Raw genomic sequence first — 19,379 nt, 5'->3', positions numbered from 1 at the left:
CATTTGTTATGTTTAATTTGTAGAACTTCTTTCATTATCAAGGGGGTTAACACTATTTGTCTTTGTGCAGTTACATACCACTCTTCTGAAATCTTTTGTGCATTTAGCACATGTCCCAATTTCTCATCTTCTATTGAATATTTTAGTTTTGGAGGCAAATTAAATTGAGATACATTAGTCTTTAAAGGTATCAATGCCATTGTTGTTTGCACTTCTCGAGCAATCTGTCAGCCTGTCCAGTCTGCTTTTCAATTTCCCTTTAATCAATTCTAGTGTTCTGGTTAAGGCAACCAGTTCTGCCCTCTGGGCAGATGTATTTGGTGATAATGCTTTTGCCTCCACTACTGTACTGACTGTTGTTACCGCATATCCAGCGTATCCGGTCCCATTCTCCATGAAGCTGCTTCCATCTGTGAACAGCTCCTAGCGCTAGTTGCTCTAGTGGGATGTCTTTCAGGTCTTCTCTTGCCGAAAAGGTGTACTCTTGTACTTCTACACAGTCATGCTCTAATGGGCTTTCTTCAGCCGTGGTACCTAGGAACAAAGCTAGATTCAAGAGGTTAGTTGTCTTTAGTGTGACATCATCCTGCCCAGTCAGGATTACCTGGAATTTTATCATCTTGCTTGGAGATAGCCAATGGCCCCCCTTTTGTTCTAAAACAGTGGTTACTATATGTGGCATGTAGACATTTATGTGTCCACCTAGTGAGTTTCCTAGCTTCTTGTATCAACATCACGGTGGCTGCAACTGCCTGCAGGCGTGAAGGCTATCCAGCACTCACGCTGTCAAGTTGTTTGGAAAAGCAGCCTACTGGCCTTTTCCAGCTTCCCAAACATTGGGTCAGTACTCCCAGTGCTAGGTGCAGTCTTTCATGCACAAACAGGTGAAAATCCTTGGATGAATCAGGCAGTCTTAACACCGGAGCAGTTGCCAATGCCTCCATTAGTTTGGGGAAGGCCTCCTTCTGTGGTTTGCCCCAGGTAAACGGCTGCGTCTTCTGGGCTTCATACGGGGGTTTTGCAATTAGTCCATAGTCCATGATCCATGGCACCACTCTGTCACCTGAAGGAAAACTTGTAGCTCATGTAGGTTCTGGGGTTCTGTAATGGCACAAATAGCTTGAATCCAATTAGTACCCAGCTTACGTTGCCCTTGTGAGATTTCACATCCTAGGTAAATCACAGTTTGTTGGGCAATTTGTACCTTTTCTTTAGACACCTTATATCCTCCCATTCCCAACTGATTTAAAATTTCAATTGTTACTTTTATGCAGGTTGTTTTCTCTTCTGTAGTTGTCAGTGTATCATCAACATACTGTAACAGCAGGTATTGTTCTCTGGTACTTGCCCATTCTCAGCTCCTTTGCCAGCTGACTTCCAAATAGTGTTGGACTGTTCTTGTATCCTTGTGGGAGTCATGTTCATGTGAGCTGAGTTTTCCTTCCGTTTTCTGGACTTTCCCATTCAAAGGCAAACAGTTTCCTACTTTCTTTGTCAAGGGGTATGCAGAGAAAGGCATCTTTTAAAGCTATTACTGTAAACTATTTATATTTCTCTTTTACGGATGTTAACAATGTGCAAGGATTAGCTACCACTGGGTAAATATCTTTAGTTATTCCATTATTGCTCTCAAATCCTGTACTAGTCTGTATTGGTCAATACAGAAATTTGGGCTCTAGTGTTAACTACACAAGTAATAGGTGCACGTTTAGGACCCACTATTGCTGTAATCAGTATGTCTCCAGTTTTGTTATTTCTAGTGAGCATTTTAAATACAACTAACTTCCACCTCTCTGCTCACCTATGAGAGGCAGAGTTACCAGTTTCTCTGATTCTGAGGCTGTTTGGGTTCCACTCTCAGAAGCTGAGAAGGAGACTGCTTTGGCTGACAGCCCAGAGCCCAGAGTGGAGGTGTGCTGGGTTATACAATGGGGCATTCAATACAATGAACCTGGGACAGTGCCAATTAGAAACTACTTTACTCAACTTTTAAGTGATAAGCCATCCCTTATGTTTCTGGGGACCCCTTTCTTTATCTCTAGTGACCACCAATACTGGCGATTAGAGATTTGTTTTCTCCTTTTTTGGGCTTTCATTAATAGAACCAATGTATCTAACACCCTTTGCTTTCTCTGATTTTTTCCTTCTGGGATTTTTACAGGTCCATAATTTCAGTTTTCACAGGTAACAACATTGGTAATTCATAACCAACAATTAATTTTCTTTTGTGTATCATTTGTAAGCAGGCAGTTTTCTGAATATTTTTCAGTAGTTGGTTGGGGGTACAAACTATAGCAATAAAGTCCCCCTTTCCAAGGGATTAAGCCCCTCTGCCCAGTAAGCTGCGTGCCAAGTTAGGGACCATGGGTTATGTCTGTCTCCTGTTATTAAGACCTCATGTCCCCAGTGCCCACTGGATTCCTGTTCTCTCAATCGAATTTGATCACCTCCAGTGAGACACTCAGAATACGTATTCTGTCTCTGACTTGTGAGGGAGACGCCTGTACTCCCTTTTTCTCTTTTTTTCTATTTTTTTTCCTCTTTTTTCTTTTTTTTTTTTTTCTATTTTTAGTGATTATGTGCAGATCAAGATCCTTATCATTGATATAGTTATATTCTGTTTTAATTAAAGGTTGGAAACTAGGACAGCAGTGTTCCCCACAATTTTATCCAAGTTAGCTCTTTTTGAGGGTAAATTTGATTAATGAGAGGGGTTTCCCTCTCTTGTTTCTTTTAACAAGTCAGCATTTTTGAATTTTTATCATGGAGAGCTGCTCGCAACAGATTAATCGTATTTCTTTCTTCATCCAATTGTTTTTGCAAAATTATAACTAGGTTTTGGAGGGAGTCTATTGTAGTTTTTTCCTCACTTCTTTACTTACAACGAGTTTCTATAGCTGCTGTAAGACAAGCTCCCAAAACTGAGCAGAGTACAGTTTTATTTTTGCCCAGTTGAAATTTTGTTTCATGTTGTAAAGAACATACTCTGTCAATCACATTTTCCAAATTAAACCAATTATTAAGCACCAACTTTTCCCTCCTGGAGAAGGTCTGGCATTGTGTTTTGCTAACAGAGCATAACATGCATAAAATGCAGCTTTAACTTCTGCATTGCTGTTTTCAGTCATTTTTTTACAAAGGGAAAAACCACTACAGAGAAGTATAAACTTAAACTATACACACACACACACACAACTTTTTGCTTCCCTGTATGGGTAAAAAGACCAAATCTGCTTGGGAGGCACTCCTTCAGTTTAAAATCCTGGTTGTCTCTTTGCTGCACCAAGCAGTCAAAATTCATACACACAATAACAACAAAAACGGTCCCGCCCTTTTGCACTAAGAAATCTTTTGTGAAATTCTGCAGACAGAGCCCTCAAGTGAGTGTGGGGTGCATTTCACCTCGGCGTGTGCAGTTTGTGGGAAATTCGAGTTGCCCCCCTTGCTTTCTAGACACCGCTCACTCTTTTGGGAGTGTCGGGCTAGGTGCGGCTGGAGCAAAACATCTTTCCCCTAATACAGACTGCACAACAAACCTGCAGCCCCTTCTGTCTGTCAAAAATCCTGTCCATTATGTCAATTTAGATGTCATGATTCGCTAACGCGAGTGGGACTCGTGAGAGGTTTGTTTGATCTCAGAGTGCAAAAGGACACAAAGGGATTTCAGTTTAAATCATAACAACAATAATGTACCTTTATTTTAGTGCCAACAACAAGGGTTATGCAATAGAGGAGAGAGAGAGCGAGAGATAAGGAAAACAAAGTAAAGAAAGAGAGAAGAGGTTATAGCTACCAACTGACGAGATGGGGTTGCTGGGGTCTTTTTCTGTGGGAGATCTGGCCGAAATTATCTTAGTCTTATGTAATTCTTCCCCAAAGTTACCTTGTTTCCAACGTGCTAATAAGCACCCCAAAGGAGAAGTACCTGGTATGGGAGCATAGCAGCCTAAAACCCTTGTCCATGTTGCAACTACAAAACACCAAATGCCGAACCTGCGACACTTTCACAGTCGTCTTATGGACGGCGCCTAGGCATTATCAAGAGGAATTCCTTTAGCCCAACCATGCGCAGCTTTCGCCACGTCTAGCTGGCAGGCACCCAAACCAAAATAAAGCACCTTACCTTTCTCTCCCGGGGACGTTGTGAGCAGTGGAGATGGTCGCAGCCGCATGGGCTCCCCGAGAATCCCTCAGTGCTGGCTGGAGCATGATCAGGTGGCGAGTTTGCTCAGCAGCACTCACAAGGTCCCATCTGGGTCGCCAAAATGTTAGCGTTCAGGAACACACATAAGCACGAATGGTTATATGAAGGTACTTTATTTAAAGAGCTCTGGGTGTCAGGGGTACACATACCCAAATCTGACCCGATTTGGTTTTGAGTTGAACATATTTTATACTCTATCATTATGCAACTTACATATTAATTATTAAACTTACATTGTTCTATTGTATGCATTGTTTTTACCCAAGCATGGATTTCTCGTGATCCCCCCTTAGCCCCCTAACATTGTTCCTCATGTTCTTTAAATAATAATTATATCTAACCACATCTAACAGTTGTATCATTTATCATATACTGACTACACAGGTGCAGTTTGACCTGATCTTTAGCAAGCACAAGGCCTAACATTTCACAGGGCCTACTTTTCCCAGGGCTTTCCAAACCTAACTTTCTTTCTAAGTCCCCGAATTTTCTAAGATTTTAAGACCTTTTACTATCAGATCTATTCAGTATATAACATCTGCATTTTTGTAATCCTTTTCTGTACTTACAGAGCAATTAAGTGAATGTAGCTTCTTAAAATTGGGCAGTATTTTAGCTCACCATATTGATATTCCAGATATGCTGCTGTTCTGATAATTATGTGTCTGTTGTCAGAGACAGTCTTCACTTGTATAAAGGCTGCAGGTGTTTAGCACTTATTATAATCAGGCAACATGACTGTGGTCAAAAATACATGTTCAGCCTTTTCACCTCTATGTGATATTGAATAAGGTTTTGCAACAAACTTCACAGATCCAGCCCAGTGCCCCATCTTTTGACTTATTGAAAGAGAAAGGAATATATCTGGATATTTTTTGTATGCATATAGGTAGCTGTAGGTAGGATTATCTTAGTTCTGCTTGAATATTTGCTGCAAGAAGTGGTCTTTCTCTGGCAGTTGCTTTTGACAAGCTGGGAAATTGATATCTTTTTACTTAAGAAAGGTGCTCAAGGTAAGTATTCTAGGTGCTCCCTTGTTTGAGGCAATAGATGGGCATGTCTTTTAAAAATTTTGCTTTACTTGCTGTCCCTCATAGAAAGGGAGTGGGAGGCTGAGATGTTCAGCACACAGCACCCTCGTGTGGAAGCTCAAGAACTTGCTATGGTAATGTCTCAGAAGGAGGCCTCAGAAGTATAATATAAAAGTATAGAAAAGGCCTTTTCCCCATGATCCTTTGCACCATTATGCAAATTTACCCCAGTTCTTTGTACCCCATTGGCCCATTGGCCTGTCCCACTCCTTTCTCCCTTTTATGGTTACCCTCTGGAAAGTTCTCCCTTCCTCAATGTCCCACTCGCCCTTGCCTCCCTATAACTCTGCCCCAACATCCCATTGACTGCCAGTTGGGAGCCCCGCCCAGGAACTGCCCCTGTGCCCTCAGCCCATTGGTTCCTGATGCTCTTCTCTGCCCTTGTCTGCCCTGTATTTAAGCCTGGATCCTCCATTGTTCCTTGCATTTTGTCCCTGGTTCCCCTGGAGTGGTGGCAAATAAACCCTTTCTGGACTACCCTATGAAATGCCCCTCTTGTGTTTTCATCTGCTGAGAGCTATCTGTGGCTGAGTGAGTCTGTGTGAGTGGAGTGTCTGTTGCCTGCCCAAATGCCTTCCAAACTGGAGACATCTTTCGGAAGGTAGCATCACCTTACCATCCAGACTGCGACGCTACACCCTGGAGAGAGAACACTGTTTCTCATTTCAAATGCAGAGCCCTTTCTGGTCAGCTGAGCTCATGGAAATTAAATATGTGTCTCATTTGTACCAGTCATAGCATAATGTGGGCTGTAGTGTTTAAGCTGTTCACAAAGTGTCAAAAACACATTTTTCCTGTGCAATACCTCTGATATAAAGTATGGAATGACCTTGGCTTTCAGATGCCGTGCCAGCCATTACTGCAGATTTGCACTCTTTATAATAGGAAACAGTCAAGCTTTGGGGTTATTTGGATCATGTTTCAGGTGTTTTATATATATATTTTTAGCTTCTAAGCTCAGCATGTCCAAGTGGAATAAGATGGTCAAGGCTGTAGTGCAAATGGACACAATCTGGTGAAAAGATTCTGTAAAGTGGGAGTGAGGTGTTTCAGCTGCACAAAGAATAGCTTTATGTCCCCAGCTGGGCCTGGGTGAGTCAGGTTTGGGTGCTGTGTTTTTCCAGTAGCTATGAACATATAGGCAGGGATTTTGATATATTATACATACTTCTGCTGTTGTGTAATAGCCTTTTATTTATCTCGTACCAACACAACTCCTCAAAATTGCTGGTAATGTATATTATATTTTGTATTTTCTCTCTCTCATGATGGTACACTGTACAATGGAAGCATTGATAAATATTTTGTGAACAATATGTATACATTACATTGACAATAAAAAGTAACTACCAATTTTTTGTTGAACTCTGATTTTGACATCAAATGAGGCACAGTCTGAAGTGTTTTTATTAAAGTATAAGTTTCAATTCTACCAGGATCATTAGTGGGGTTTTTTTTTCCCCACTTCTGCTAAAGATTATTGCTAATATGTTTGATCTGTTAATATTCATTACAAAGCTCCAAAGCCTCATCAAGTTAGTATAACATAATATTTTACCACAAATGAAAAACTTCAAAATTTGAGTTTACTTTAATGATTGCAATGAAAATGAAAACACAGAGTGTCAGGGTTTTTAAAATACTTTCATGCATGATTTTAAAAAATAGTCTTCTAAATAAAGAAGGTGCCTAGAATCTTAAGTTTATAGTTCAATGCAAAAGTTTGCTTTGCATTTAATTGGTAGCCTGGCTGTGATTGAAAAAGGATATCTTTTATAAATTTGCAGAAAAGAAGTGATAAAATTGCTGCTTGTAAACTGCTTAAAGTCACATGAGTTCTTGGAATGTGATTTTGTGCTTATTTTTACCATAGTTTGTAGTGGGCTCTGTCCATTAGGAAGTGAAACCATATTTTCTTTTTTTTTTTCAATGGTTTAGTAAATAAAATCTGAGTTTCCAATAGCCTCTTCTTTCTTCTGTTATTCTAGAGAGTCTTCAGTTGTTACACTGAAGACATGTGAGTAACTGGAAGAGCAATTCTTCCAGATTTTTCTACCAGTACATCAGAGCAAATCTGAAACTCTTTGCAGCCCTCATTGACCAGTAGCAATGCATTTGCATCTGCTACAATGCAATGTGGGACTTAATTAAAGCTAAACTGAGCATCTTGAACTCTGATGATCAATTATATGCTCATGTATCAACTTTCTGCTTACAGACTGTACCCTGAAAAGGTTTTCAGATAGGCTGGAGTGATGAATTTGATAATCACTCCCTGATGATGATGTTATCAAGGATCGCATTCTGAAGACATTATAACCACAGATTTCAGTCAACCTTAAATAGGCTACAGTGCCAGGGAGTGCCCAGATTAGAAGATCAGAGTCCTGACTCTCCTCCTGTAAGCTTTCTCTGGCTCACTACTGTACCTGTTAGGTATTTAGGCATCAATAGGTATGAGGTATGAAGAATTTAGGTCTACATAGGAGAGATGAATATGGATGTGCACTTACTTTTGCTTGTTTTGCTTGCCTGTGATTAGACTTTTATAGATTAAAAACATTACTTCATACCTTTAAAAGATATATTGACCCCTCTCTTAAATACTTTGCAATAGTTATGGACAAGATGCTTTTTCTGTGGTTCCATATGTGATTTGGTTGGATAAAAGATGAGGTGTTTCTTTGCTTTTATTATTTTTATTTCATAGAATAGTCATCCTCATGCCTAGATATTTTTTGAAATAAAAATGCCTTCCTGGGCTTATCAGTGTTTTGAAAAGCTTCTACAACATTGTGGAAATATTCAGATGGATTAATTGCCTCCAACTAAAACACCTGCATTCTGACTACCTACATACTTCATCCAAGCACCTACCTTTTCTCTTCAAATACACAGATCTTAGTGTCTGAACTGTGCCAGTTACTCAACAATGTATGGCATGAAAATCCCTCATGATTTTCTATTTTGCAACAACCACCTGGCATTTGTGAAACTTTGCTATCTGTTTAACACTTACGCTGTATAGATGATGGAGGTATTTTTGCTGCATCTCTAAAATCTTTGTCAAGGATATGACATTGAAATAGGCAAGGAGCAACTAAGTGAACAGTATTGCAATACACAACATAGAAAACACTCTGATCTCAGAGATGATTAAATGAACTATTCTACTTTTAAGAGTATTTTTCTGGTTATCATAAAAGAAAAAAAAAACTTAGAAGTGCAATTCAAACTTTTGATAAAGAAATTTTATTGATCATAATTTCAAGACAGAATAATTGAAAAAACTCAGAGAAGAGCTGAAAAAGGTGGAGTGGGAGCTTGAAAGAGCTTTTTGGGATAAAACATTACCATTTCCATTTAAAAAGTCATCTGTTTCTATAGTAAAACAGAATATTGTTGAGTTTTTAATAGGAGCTTGTATATGGAAGTGGTTTGAAAAGGAGAAATAAACTTTTGAAAGACTAGAAATTAAACCATCCCAGCATATAAAAGGGAAAATGCAGGATAATACCAGAAAACCATCCAATAATATGAAGATACTTGCAAGATACTGCTTTGCCTGTCAAAGTGCTTTTCAAGTAGCTTGCTGTTGCAGTCTGTTTAATTTTGTTAAACATAAGTTGGTATGTTCCTGTTGCTCCCCTATTGTTATGTAATGGTTTTACCCCAACTGTCAATATCGTAAACCTCTCCTCTTTTGCCTGAAAGTTCTCTGTCAGTTACCTTCACCCTGCCCCTTCTCCCCATCCATCATTGTAAACCCCACCCTTCCTTCCAGTTCCTTCCATGTCCTTTATACCTTGTTTAGCACATGATTGGCTGTAAAGTTGTTATCCCGCCCCTGCTGTTGTTCCATTGGTCCCCAGTGCTGTAAACCCCTCCCTTGACTCCTCCCTACATAATCCCTGATTGGTCCCTGGATTGTACCCACCCCTGCTTAAAACCTGGTGCACAGAGGTGCTCGGGGCTCTTTCTCTTGTTCCTCTGTCCCAGCCTGCACTCTTGTCACCTTTTCCTCTCCTTGTTAATAAACTTGTTCCTGGGAAGTACGAGAGACTGAGCCTTCTCCATCCTTCCACTGCGACCTATGACGCCTGAGACTTGCAGAGCCCGAGTGCGAGTGGGGCTCTGAAGGTTCGGCAGGGAAGCATTTATTCCCCTGCCATTCGCCACTCCTGACTGCTGCCAGTGACGGAGCGGAGCAGAGCTAGCCCGGAGCTCCGCTGAGCTGTGAGGAGCAGCATCAGTTGGCGCCCAACATGGGGCCTCTTCTGCTACGTGGAGACCCCCAGAGGAGTCGGATGGGTGACCGTCAAGCGGACTTGTGGACAGCAACTACCCCGGTGGGAGCAGACCAACTTTTGTCCAGTGGTGCTCCCAGGGATCAAGGCGGCAGCCCTCGACGCGCCGAAGATCACCTTGGGGTCGTGGACACCTCCTGCAGCACAGCATCCGGACCTGGTGTGGTGAGTTTCCCCGGGGGGGGGGGAAGGAGTCTGAGTTTCCCCAGGGGGGGAAAAAAGTTGTAGATCCAGATCCTTATCTTTTGTTCTTTTAAGTTCTCGTTTGCTGCCAGGGGGTGGTAGGACTGCTGGGCCGGGGTTAGTGAAGATGGGCGCGCGGTTGTCGGCTCAGCAGAGGGGGATTTATTTCCAAGTTGTGGGTATCCTTGAGGGGGGAGGGAAGAAGTTTTCTAAGGGGTTGGTTAAGCAAATGGTTAGATGGCTGTTCTTGCATTACCCCCAGGTGTCCCCTGAAAATGTAAGCTCTGTAGTATTTTGGAATTCGGTTGGTTGCAAATTGACTTTATTAGTTAATCAAGGGGACAAGATGGCTTTTAAGTTAATTTCACTTTTTGTTTTGATTTGGTCTTCTTTAGTTGAAAAAGGGGGAGTGCAAGGACAGCCAGGGCAGTTTTCCCCAGTTTCCCCATCCTCGTGTTCCTCTACCTCTGTCCCCAAGTTGGGGTTGACCTGCGGAGCACCCCATGCAACGCAGGGCTCCAGCAGTGGCTCCAGTCTTCCTGGCTCCCCATGTCTCCCTCAGAACCCTATCCCTGGCAGCCCTGGCCAAGCTGCCAGAGCCCTTACCCATTCCCCCACTTCCCTGGTTGTCAATCCCAAGTTTAATGCTTCCCAGGTTGTTGATCCCCAGTTTAATAAAGTTGAAAACTCTCAGTTGATGTTCCAGAACCCTTGTCCCCCGGTGTCCCCTTGTACTTGTTGTTCCCCTGTGCTCCCCTATTCTTTTCCTGACCCTCAAAATGGCCCCCAGAGGGCACAAGATGGTGGGGACCACATGGTCAGGCCCCTCCCTTGTGCTTCTTCTCCCCATAATCCTTTTCTTCCCTTGGCGGCCAACCCCTTCCTCCCTAACTCCTCCCCTTCCTCCTACCCTGACCCGTCCCACTTCCCCTCGGGAGATTCCTCCTCCTCCAGGGCGTGTCATGCCACCACCACACCCCCAAACCCCGCCTCTCCCTGCTGTTGCTCCTCCCATAAGCCCTCCTACTCGGTCGGTCTTCCAGCCCCGCCCCTTCTGGCTTCTGGGTCCCACGCCCCCCCTTCTGGTTCCCACGCCTCTTCTTCCAGTTCCCATGCTTCGAAAACCAGAAGTGACAAGCCTGGAAAACAGAACCCGGAACAGGTTGATATTCCCGTTGTCACACCACTGAGTTTTTGTGGTAGGGGAGGGAGGTACTGTAAATGGGAGCCCTTCTCCTTCCGAACAAAGAGGGAATTGTGCAAAGCTCAGAAGGAGTTTGGGTTGACGCGGATGAAAGCCGTCTTACCTTAGATCACCTGTGCGGCAAAGGGAACTGGGCTAAACCAGAGGAACAGGCCAGGGGTTTGCCCCGGTCTGTGCTGGTGAGAATTGCAGAGGCTGCCGAGAAAGCTTTTAATTTGCTACCCGAGGAAGAACCCCAAGTTAATTTCTTAAATGTCAAGCAGCTCCCTAATGAGCCTTTTGTTAAGTTTTTAGACAGGTTGCAGGCGCAGGTGGAGAGATAAATAGACAAAGCAGAGCTGCAGGAACAATTTGTGTTGGAAGCGGCGAAGGCAAATGCAAATGAGGCTTGTCGCCAAGTTATTTTTACCCTTCCAATTCACCCACCTCCCACCTTAGACATCCTCATTGAAGCGTGCACAAAGAAAGTCCCAATGGTGGGAGTCCCCAGGAGCATGCCAACGCCTGGGCCAAGGAGAACACCAGTGGCAGCTGTGACCCAGCGGGCCAGCGCATTCCACCATCACCCACGCGGCCATTCCAATGTTTCCGCTGCAGTCAGCTGGGACATCTGGCAAGAGAGTGTCCAGCCTCCAGCCCTTGCCAGGGAAATATAGGGAGCAACTTGGGAGGGAGGGCCAATAAAGATCAGAATAAAAAAAACTAGGAGCCGAGCGCGAACCTGTCCCGTGCGAAGAGATAAATGGGACAGGTCTTGCGGGGGGAGGGGGAGCGAAACATCCAAAAGCATGGCCAATTAACCAGACGAGACATCTCACTACTATCAAGGACATTTTCTTTCGGTCCCAGCACTGGACGGTAGTTGCTGTGGACCCACTGGATGGGACAGTGATAGACTCGGGACCAACAAGTAAGTACATTGCCATCGGGGACACCAAACACACACCCCCAGAGATTGAGATTTCTCCAATCACCTTCCCGGGTGGTCCGGAGAACCTCATTCTCTTGGCGCGCTGCACTCACCCACCATTATTTTTAGCAAAGGGGCAAATAGTCGCCCAGTTTATCCCCATTCCAGAGGGAATCCCAGTGGACAACCATGCACTGGGTGTCTGCTGGGCTGAAGTGGTGGGTGAAAACAAACCGATAATTGATTGCAGCATCAAGCAGGGTGCAGAGTCTCTAAACATGAAAGGACTGCTTGACACGGGAGCGGATGTGACGATCATCCCTGAAAGGAGGTGGCCGTCACATTGGGAGTTGCAACCCGTGGCAGGCAAGATTCAGGGTATAGGGGGTACCCAATTGGCAAGAGTCTCAAAGAGTGTGGTTCAAATTGCGGGGCGAGATGGGCAATTGGCAAACTTATGCCCATTTGTTGCTGATTATCAGGTTTCCCTGTGGGGGAGAGATCTCATGTCTCAGTGGGGGGGTTAAAATCGAGATCCCGAAAACCCCTGGGGATTTTTAGAGGCGGCCACTGTGGAGCTCCCTTTCCAGAAACTAGATTGCACAACTGATACAGTGGTCTGGATTGATCAGTGGCCACTAAGAAAAGATAAATTAAAGGCACTCAACAAACTCATGGAGGAGCAACTTGTTAAGGGAAATATAGTGGAAACCACAAGCCCTTGGAATTCCCAGGTCTTTGTTACCCGTAAGCCAGGGAAGGATAAGTGGTGGCTGCTTCACGACCTTCATGAAATTAACAAGGTCATTGTAGGCATGGGACCTCTTCAACCCGGGATGCCTACCCCAACCATGCTCCCACGAAATTGGAAATTGGCTGTTGTCGATATCAAAGATTGTTTCTTTCAAATTCCCCTACATCCTGATGATGCCCCACGGTTTGCCTTCTCGGTGCCCACCCTTAACCGAGAAGCCCCAATGAGGAGATTCCACTGACGAGTGTTGCCACAGGGCATGAAGAACTCGCCCACCATTTGCCAGTGGTATGTCTCCTCATTGCTGTCTCCCGTCCGCGCCAAAGTGGGGGAGGTCATCATCCACCACTACATGGATGATGTCCTGGTGTGTGCCCCCCATGACAATCTACTGAAACGTGCGCTTGACCTGGTGGTTGAAGTTCTGACCTCTGCAGGATTTCAACTCCAAGATGAGAAAGTTCAAAGGATGCCACCCTGGAAGTATCTGGGCCTGCAGATCGCTGAGAGGACCATTGCTCCTCAGAAATTGGCCATCAACAGCGATCCGAAAACTCTGGCAGACCTCCATTCCCTGTGTGGGACTTTGAACTGGGTCAGGCCTTGGCTGGGCCTCACTACTGAAGACCTAGCCCCCCTCTTAATAGTATTGAAGGGGGAGGAGGAGCTGAGTTCTCCCAGGTCTCTGACCCCAGAGGCGTGGGAAGCTCTGGAGAAAGTGCAAGACGCCTTGGTGGAGAGGCAGGCACATAGATATGAGCCTAGTCTACCATTTGAATTCATTGTTCTGGGAAAGTTGCCACACCTGTGTGGGCTAATTTATCAGTGGGACCAGGGCTCAAGGGACCCACTCTTAATTATAGAGCAGGTTTTCCTAAGCCATCAAAGGTCCAAAAGTATCACAAGGCCGCAAGAGCTGATGGCGCAGCTCATCAGAAAAGCTAGAGCAAGTCTTCGGGAGATGGCTGCGTGTGATTTTGCGTGCGTACGGGTGCCGGTCAGCTTGTTTTGGGACAAAGCGTCCCCAGATAAGCTGACCAAGGAAACGTTCAATCAATTGCTGCAGGAGAATGAGACTCTCCAAATTGCCTTAGACAGCTACAGTAGACAAGTTTCAGTCCATGCCCCTGCTCATAAGTTTTTCAACTCAAAATTTAATGTGATACCAAAAGAAATTGGGAGCAGAAAACCCCTCAAGGCTGTGACAGTTTTCACAGACACATCTGGAGCATCCCACAAGTCAGTAATGACTTGGATGGATCCTCAGACTCAGCAGTGGGAAACAGATGTTAAGTATGTGGAGGGATCTCCGCAAGTTGCTGAGTTGGATGCTGTCGTCAGAGCCTTTGAGAGGTTCCCTGAACCATTCAATCTGGTGACCGATTTGGCCTATGTTGCAGCGGTAGTAGCAAGAACAGAAAGTGCGGGTCTGAAGGAAGTCTCAAATCCTCAGCTGTTTGAGCTGCTTTCAAAGTTAATCCATGCCGTTTGTCACTGAAAGCAGCCTTTCTTTGTCATGCACGTGCGATCGCACACGGAGCTCCCTGGCCCGGTAGCTGAGGGAAATGAAAGAGCAGATTCCCTCGCTGCTCCTGTTAGAATGGCTCAGCTTCCTGATGTATTCCAACAAGCTAAACTGAGGCATCAGATGTTCCATCAAAATGTGCCTGGATTGGTCTGCCAATTCCATCTGAGGCAAGATCAAGCCAGAGCCATTGTGGCCACATGCCCACAGTGTCAGTCAACAGCGATGCCATCCCTGGGGTCGGGGGTTAACCCTAGAGGTCTGGGGAGTTGTGAGGTGTGGCAAATGGATGTCACCCACATCCCAGAATTTGGCAGGCTCAAATATATGCACCTCGCTATCGACACCTTCTCTGGTGCAGTCTATGCCTCTGCCCACACAGGAGAGAAAGCTGAGCATGTCTGCAAACATCTCATGCAGGCTTTCTCGGTGTTGGGTGTTCCCAGAGAAATAAAAACTGACAATGGTCCAGCATACGTCTCCAGGAAACTGGAGGACTTCCTGCAGGAGTGGGGAGTGGAGCACAAAAGAGGCATCCCCCATTCCCCCACAGGCCAAGCTATCGTTGAGCGAGCCCATCAATCGCTCAAAAAGGTCCTAGTTCATCAAAAAGAGAGTATGAAGGGCTGCACGCCCCAAGATCGGCTGTGCAAAGCCCTGTTTACCCTTAACTTTTTGAACTGCCCCAATGACAGTTTAAACCCTCCAGTGGCCCAGAATTTCCAGTCCACCAGCAACTACAAGTTACAAGACCGTCCTCCAGTGCTGGTGCGGGACCCGGAGTCCCAGAAGATCATGGGACCTTTTCAGCTACTGACCTGGGGGCGAGGTTACACCTGTGTTTCCTCACCCCACGGACTGAGGTGGATCCCACAGCGGTGGGTGAAGCCTTATGTCCCAAAACATCCGAACAGGCCACCAGACAGTAGAGAAAATGATGTCGAGTCTGGAGAGGCTACCCCCTGACCCCCAACAAGGAGGAGGAGGAAACCCCGAGTCCCCTCTTTTGTGTTAACCCATTTTTCATAGATATGTTATCACTGATGTGTGTTTCTTTTATTTTAGAAAAAGCCATCCTGAAGATGATAACCCTAACCGTTCTCAGCCTGCTATTCCTGGTGACCGAGACAGCAGCGTGGATCGTGCCTCAACCCAAGCAAAACGTCTGGGTGACGCTAGCAAAGACCCTGCACCGTGATGACTTGTGCCTGTCCACTGGAGCATCAGGAAATCCGATGGCAACCTGCCTGGTGGGGATCCCTCTAAAGCCCGCAGAATTTCCCGAGACCCTAACATCGTTGGTTAAAAATGCTAATCAGGGAAAACCAGCTCATCGCGTTGTCCAATCCCTCTCTGCTTACAAAGTGAGAAGACCTGTTAAAAACCCTCTCCTCCTCTGGAGAGACTGGCAGGAGGAACTAGAGAGGGCAACCGATGAGCTGCAAGAATTTGATTTGCTTGATTCTTCCCCCGCATCCTCTTGCGTTCATTTTAATTACCGGCCTTCTGACCCTGCCCTATACTCCCAAGTCGTGCAAGTAAATAAGCAGTTTCAAGCTGCTCAGTGGTGCAAGAACATCGCACATGTAAAAATGCCCTCTACCCTTGATCCTTCCCCTCGAAAGTTAGAAAAAGGTCTATTTTTAATTTGCGGAGATCGGGTGTGGGCAGGCATCCCCTCTCGCCTTCTCAGAGGGCCATGCACCTTAGGCCAGTTGTCCTTGTTTTCCCCCAATGCAACTCAAATTGATGATTGGGCTACAGAAAATAATTCGGCGATCAAGAAGCGCAGCCTAGACGATTTAGACCCAGACTGCGACTCCGAAATTTTCCATTGGAGTAAGTTAAAATGAGTGGCAGTGTCAGTGTTTTTGCCCTGGGTGGCCGCTGCCAAGGCTCTAGGAGAATTAGGCCGATTTGAATGTTGGGTAGTGAAACAAGCAAATTTAACATCAACTGCGCTAAGTGACTTCCTCGAAGACGAGGAAATCACCAGGCGGGCCACACTGCAAAATCATGCCACCATTGATTTCTTGTTGCTCCTGCACAACCACGAGTGCAGGGAATTTGAGGGACTATGCTGCATGAACCTGACCTCCAAGAGCCCCAATGTTCATCAAACCATCAACGAAATGAAAGGCATGATCCATCAGATCAAGCAAGAATCAGAGGACTGGGTCACCAACCTTTTCTCTGGTTGGGGGATGTCAGGATGGCTTTCTTCAATCATAAAATCAATTTTATGGGTTGTTTTCATTATTTTCATGATATTAGTTATGTTTACTGTGTTAAGAAGATGTCTAGTTCAGTCCGTTTTCCGTCTTTTGTCTCCCCCACCCCAAGTCAACCACCTTAATTTAGATCCTCTTTCCTCCTCCTCACCTCCTCCCACACCCACCTGTGAAGGGTGGTTTTTAAAAGAAACTGTACCCTCTGCTCCCCCTGACCCTGCAACCTCCTCTTTTTGAAAAAGAAAGGGGGAGATGTTGCAGTCTGTTTAATTTTGTTAAGCATAAGTTGGTATGTTCCTGTTGCTCCCCTATTGTTACGTAATGGTTTTACCCCAACTGTCAATATCGTAAACCCCTTCTCTTTTGCCTGAAAGTTCTCTCAGTTACCTTCACCCTGCCCCTTCTCCCCATCCATCATTGTAAACCCCACCTGTGGAGGAATGGCTAGAGAGCAAAGGTCATATTCCCATGCAGCAGTTAGCTGCGAAAGAGTTAGACAATGGAGTACAGTTGGTGTGAGATGTTGCAAAGTTCAGGAAGGCCTTAGTGATAACTGTTAACTGAGAACAGGATGCTGTGATCAGAAGAATGTGAATTCAGCATAGATGAGCGATCACAGGAATGTAGAATTAGGTGGAGTTGACCTTAAAAGAAATATCCAATAATGAGCTTTCTTTTGCACTATGTATGAGCCTAATTACTGATGCTATATAAGTGGCTTTAGAGTTGCTAATAAACGAGACTTGCTGACCATGAGAGCATGAGGCTTGTCTTCCGCGGCTCCGGTAAATCCCGACATCTGGCGCCCGAACAGCCTTTCCCTTCCCTCCTCAGAGCTGCGTTGGGGGCGGGTCCCTTGGACGGTGCTTTGTCGCCCTGAGCGCCACATCGGTGGGCTCTGCCGCTACGCGCTGCTGACGCCTGGGGGGTTGCAACGGTACCGGTGAGTATGGACAGGCAAGCGGCGTATGATCTTTTCACCGCCTTCTTAAAGAAGCGGGACATTAAGGGTTTAGATTTAGAGAAAGATTTACCTCTCCTGTTAACCCATGCTGTTTCCTATGGGTTTTTCACTAACCCTCACTCAGTCCACGAACTACATGAGTGGCGTAGGTATGGTGATCGCCTCTGGGAGTTAGTTTTAGAAGATGACAAAGTAGCAAAAAAGATGAGCAAATTATGGAAGATTGTGCAGAATGAGTTACTCATGTGTCAGGCAGAAAAGCGAGCTGCCGATAATGCCCACGTGGCGCAAGATCGCAATAAGGCTTATATCGACCCTTCAGCTCTGAATCCACCGATATTTGCTTCTGTAAATCTGCCCCCGCCAGATTCTAGGGAGTCTGCGACTCCCTCTGCACCCCCTGTCCCCTCGGATCACCCGCCGCCGCCCCCGCTCCCGCCGCCGCTCCTGCCGCCGCCTCCTCCGGGTGCATTATCTAACGCCGCAGCCACGGAGCCGTTCCCCGGGGCCTTATCAGATCTCGCGGAGGCTATGGCACAAGGCAGGCGTGAGGCATGGGCGGCGCTTGCACGGCAGGGTCTGCAAGAGGGAGATACGGAATTGGCGGCAGCAGCTCAGGAGCAAATAGCCCCCCCACTTGCTTTCCCTGTGGTATTTCACCCTTTGCAGGGGGGGGGGCAGCGAGCTGAAGTTACGCAGCTCTATTGGAAACTTTTGTCTCAATTAAGATCAACGGTGGCACAATTTGGAGTCACGAGTGAGCCTGCGAAACAGATGATTGAGTATCTTTAATTCAGCCGTCCTGCTGCCCGCTGACATTAGAGGCACGGCTCGTCTCATATATACCCCTCATCAGAGACTTATGTTTGAGACTCGATGGAGGGAGGAGGCAGCTGCAAGTGCTGCACTTCCTCGCCCCGCTGGTGATCCCCTCGCAGGGCTCACTGTAGATGAACTTACGGGCAATGGAGCCCATATTCGCTTAGAGCAATAGGTGGCCTTGGGGGGAGAGAAACTGAGAGAAGCTATGGCAGTTGCAAAAAGAGCTATGGATAAGATCAGGGCACCCGGGGGTATCCCCATGTATATGGGGATTAAGCAAGGTAGAGATGAAGCCCTTGGCTCCTTTGTGGACAAAATTATTGAAGCCCTGGCCAAGGCAGGTATAGCTGAGCATATGCAAGACGCGTTAGTTAAACAGTGTATATTACAGAATGGAAATGCTACAACTCGATCTTTAATAGCCACAGCACCAGGAAATTGGAATGTCCAAGATTTGTTAGATAAGGCTGCAGCTATGCCAAGTGGCACTCAGGTGTTTATGGTAGAAGCTCTGCAAAAAATAGGAGAAGGACTGCAGCACCAGGCACAGGCCTTTAAAGAACAAACTCTAGCAGCCCAGAGTCAGGTTTTAGCTGCCCTTGCACCCCTCCAAGCGGCGACACTGCAGCGGCGCCCCGGTGCGGGAGGAAGAATGAAATGCTTCAGATGTGGACGGATGGGACACATCCGCCGCGAATGCAATGTGTCGGGAGTGTGGTGCGGAAAATGTCAATCCAGCACTCATAACAACAATGCCTGCCGCCAGGGGCCGGGAAACTCAAGAGCCAGCGCGAAAATGGGCCGCGCGGAGACACAAGTAACCCCTGCCTCCGACAGCCAAGCGGTCAACTTCTGCCAGCAACCTCAGGCAGCCTCGGATTGGACCTGGCAGCCTCAGTGACTGTGGATTTATTAACATCACAACCCTACAAGATTCCCACTGGAATTATTGGACCAGTGATAATAAATGGAAAAGCTATGGGTGCAATAGTGTTGGAACGTTCATCTGCTAGTCTAATGAGACTGTTTATTTTACCTGGAATAATTGATGTGGACTATTTTAGTGAAATATATATCATTGCATATACACTGGCACTACCAACCAAAATTGATAAAGGACAACAAATTGCACAATTGGTGCCACTAAGCTTTATGTAAATAATGTTTTACAACCACTGCAGGTT

The 19,379-nt window shown here is 45.7% G+C and overlaps 2 protein-coding genes across 2 annotated transcripts; both read left to right on the top strand.

Moving 5' to 3' along the window:
* The first annotated feature begins 9,301 nt into the window (after window positions 1-9,301).
* Window positions 9,302-17,165, top strand: LOC106628408 (uncharacterized). Its single transcript, XM_088060162.1, is given in 2 exon segments — window positions 9,302-9,767; window positions 15,244-17,165. A coding segment is annotated over 1 exon segment (1,386 nt). The 5' UTR covers window positions 9,302-9,767; window positions 15,244-15,260; the 3' UTR covers window positions 16,647-17,165.
* Window positions 17,166-17,358: 193 nt separating this feature from the next.
* LOC148185112 (uncharacterized) lies at window positions 17,359-19,096 on the top strand. The gene is given in 2 exon segments (XM_088051596.1): window positions 17,359-18,158; window positions 18,160-19,096. Coding segments are annotated over 2 exon segments (1,737 nt in total).
* Window positions 19,097-19,379: the final 283 nt, after the last annotated feature.

Source organism: Pseudopodoces humilis, chromosome 1 (assembly GCF_049639895.1).
Source record: "Pseudopodoces humilis isolate 2021_Gansu_Grassland_sample_001 chromosome 1, ASM4963989v1, whole genome shotgun sequence".
NCBI lineage: Eukaryota > Metazoa > Chordata > Aves > Passeriformes > Paridae > Pseudopodoces > Pseudopodoces humilis.
This window is presented reverse-complemented; position numbering and strand designations above follow the sequence as displayed.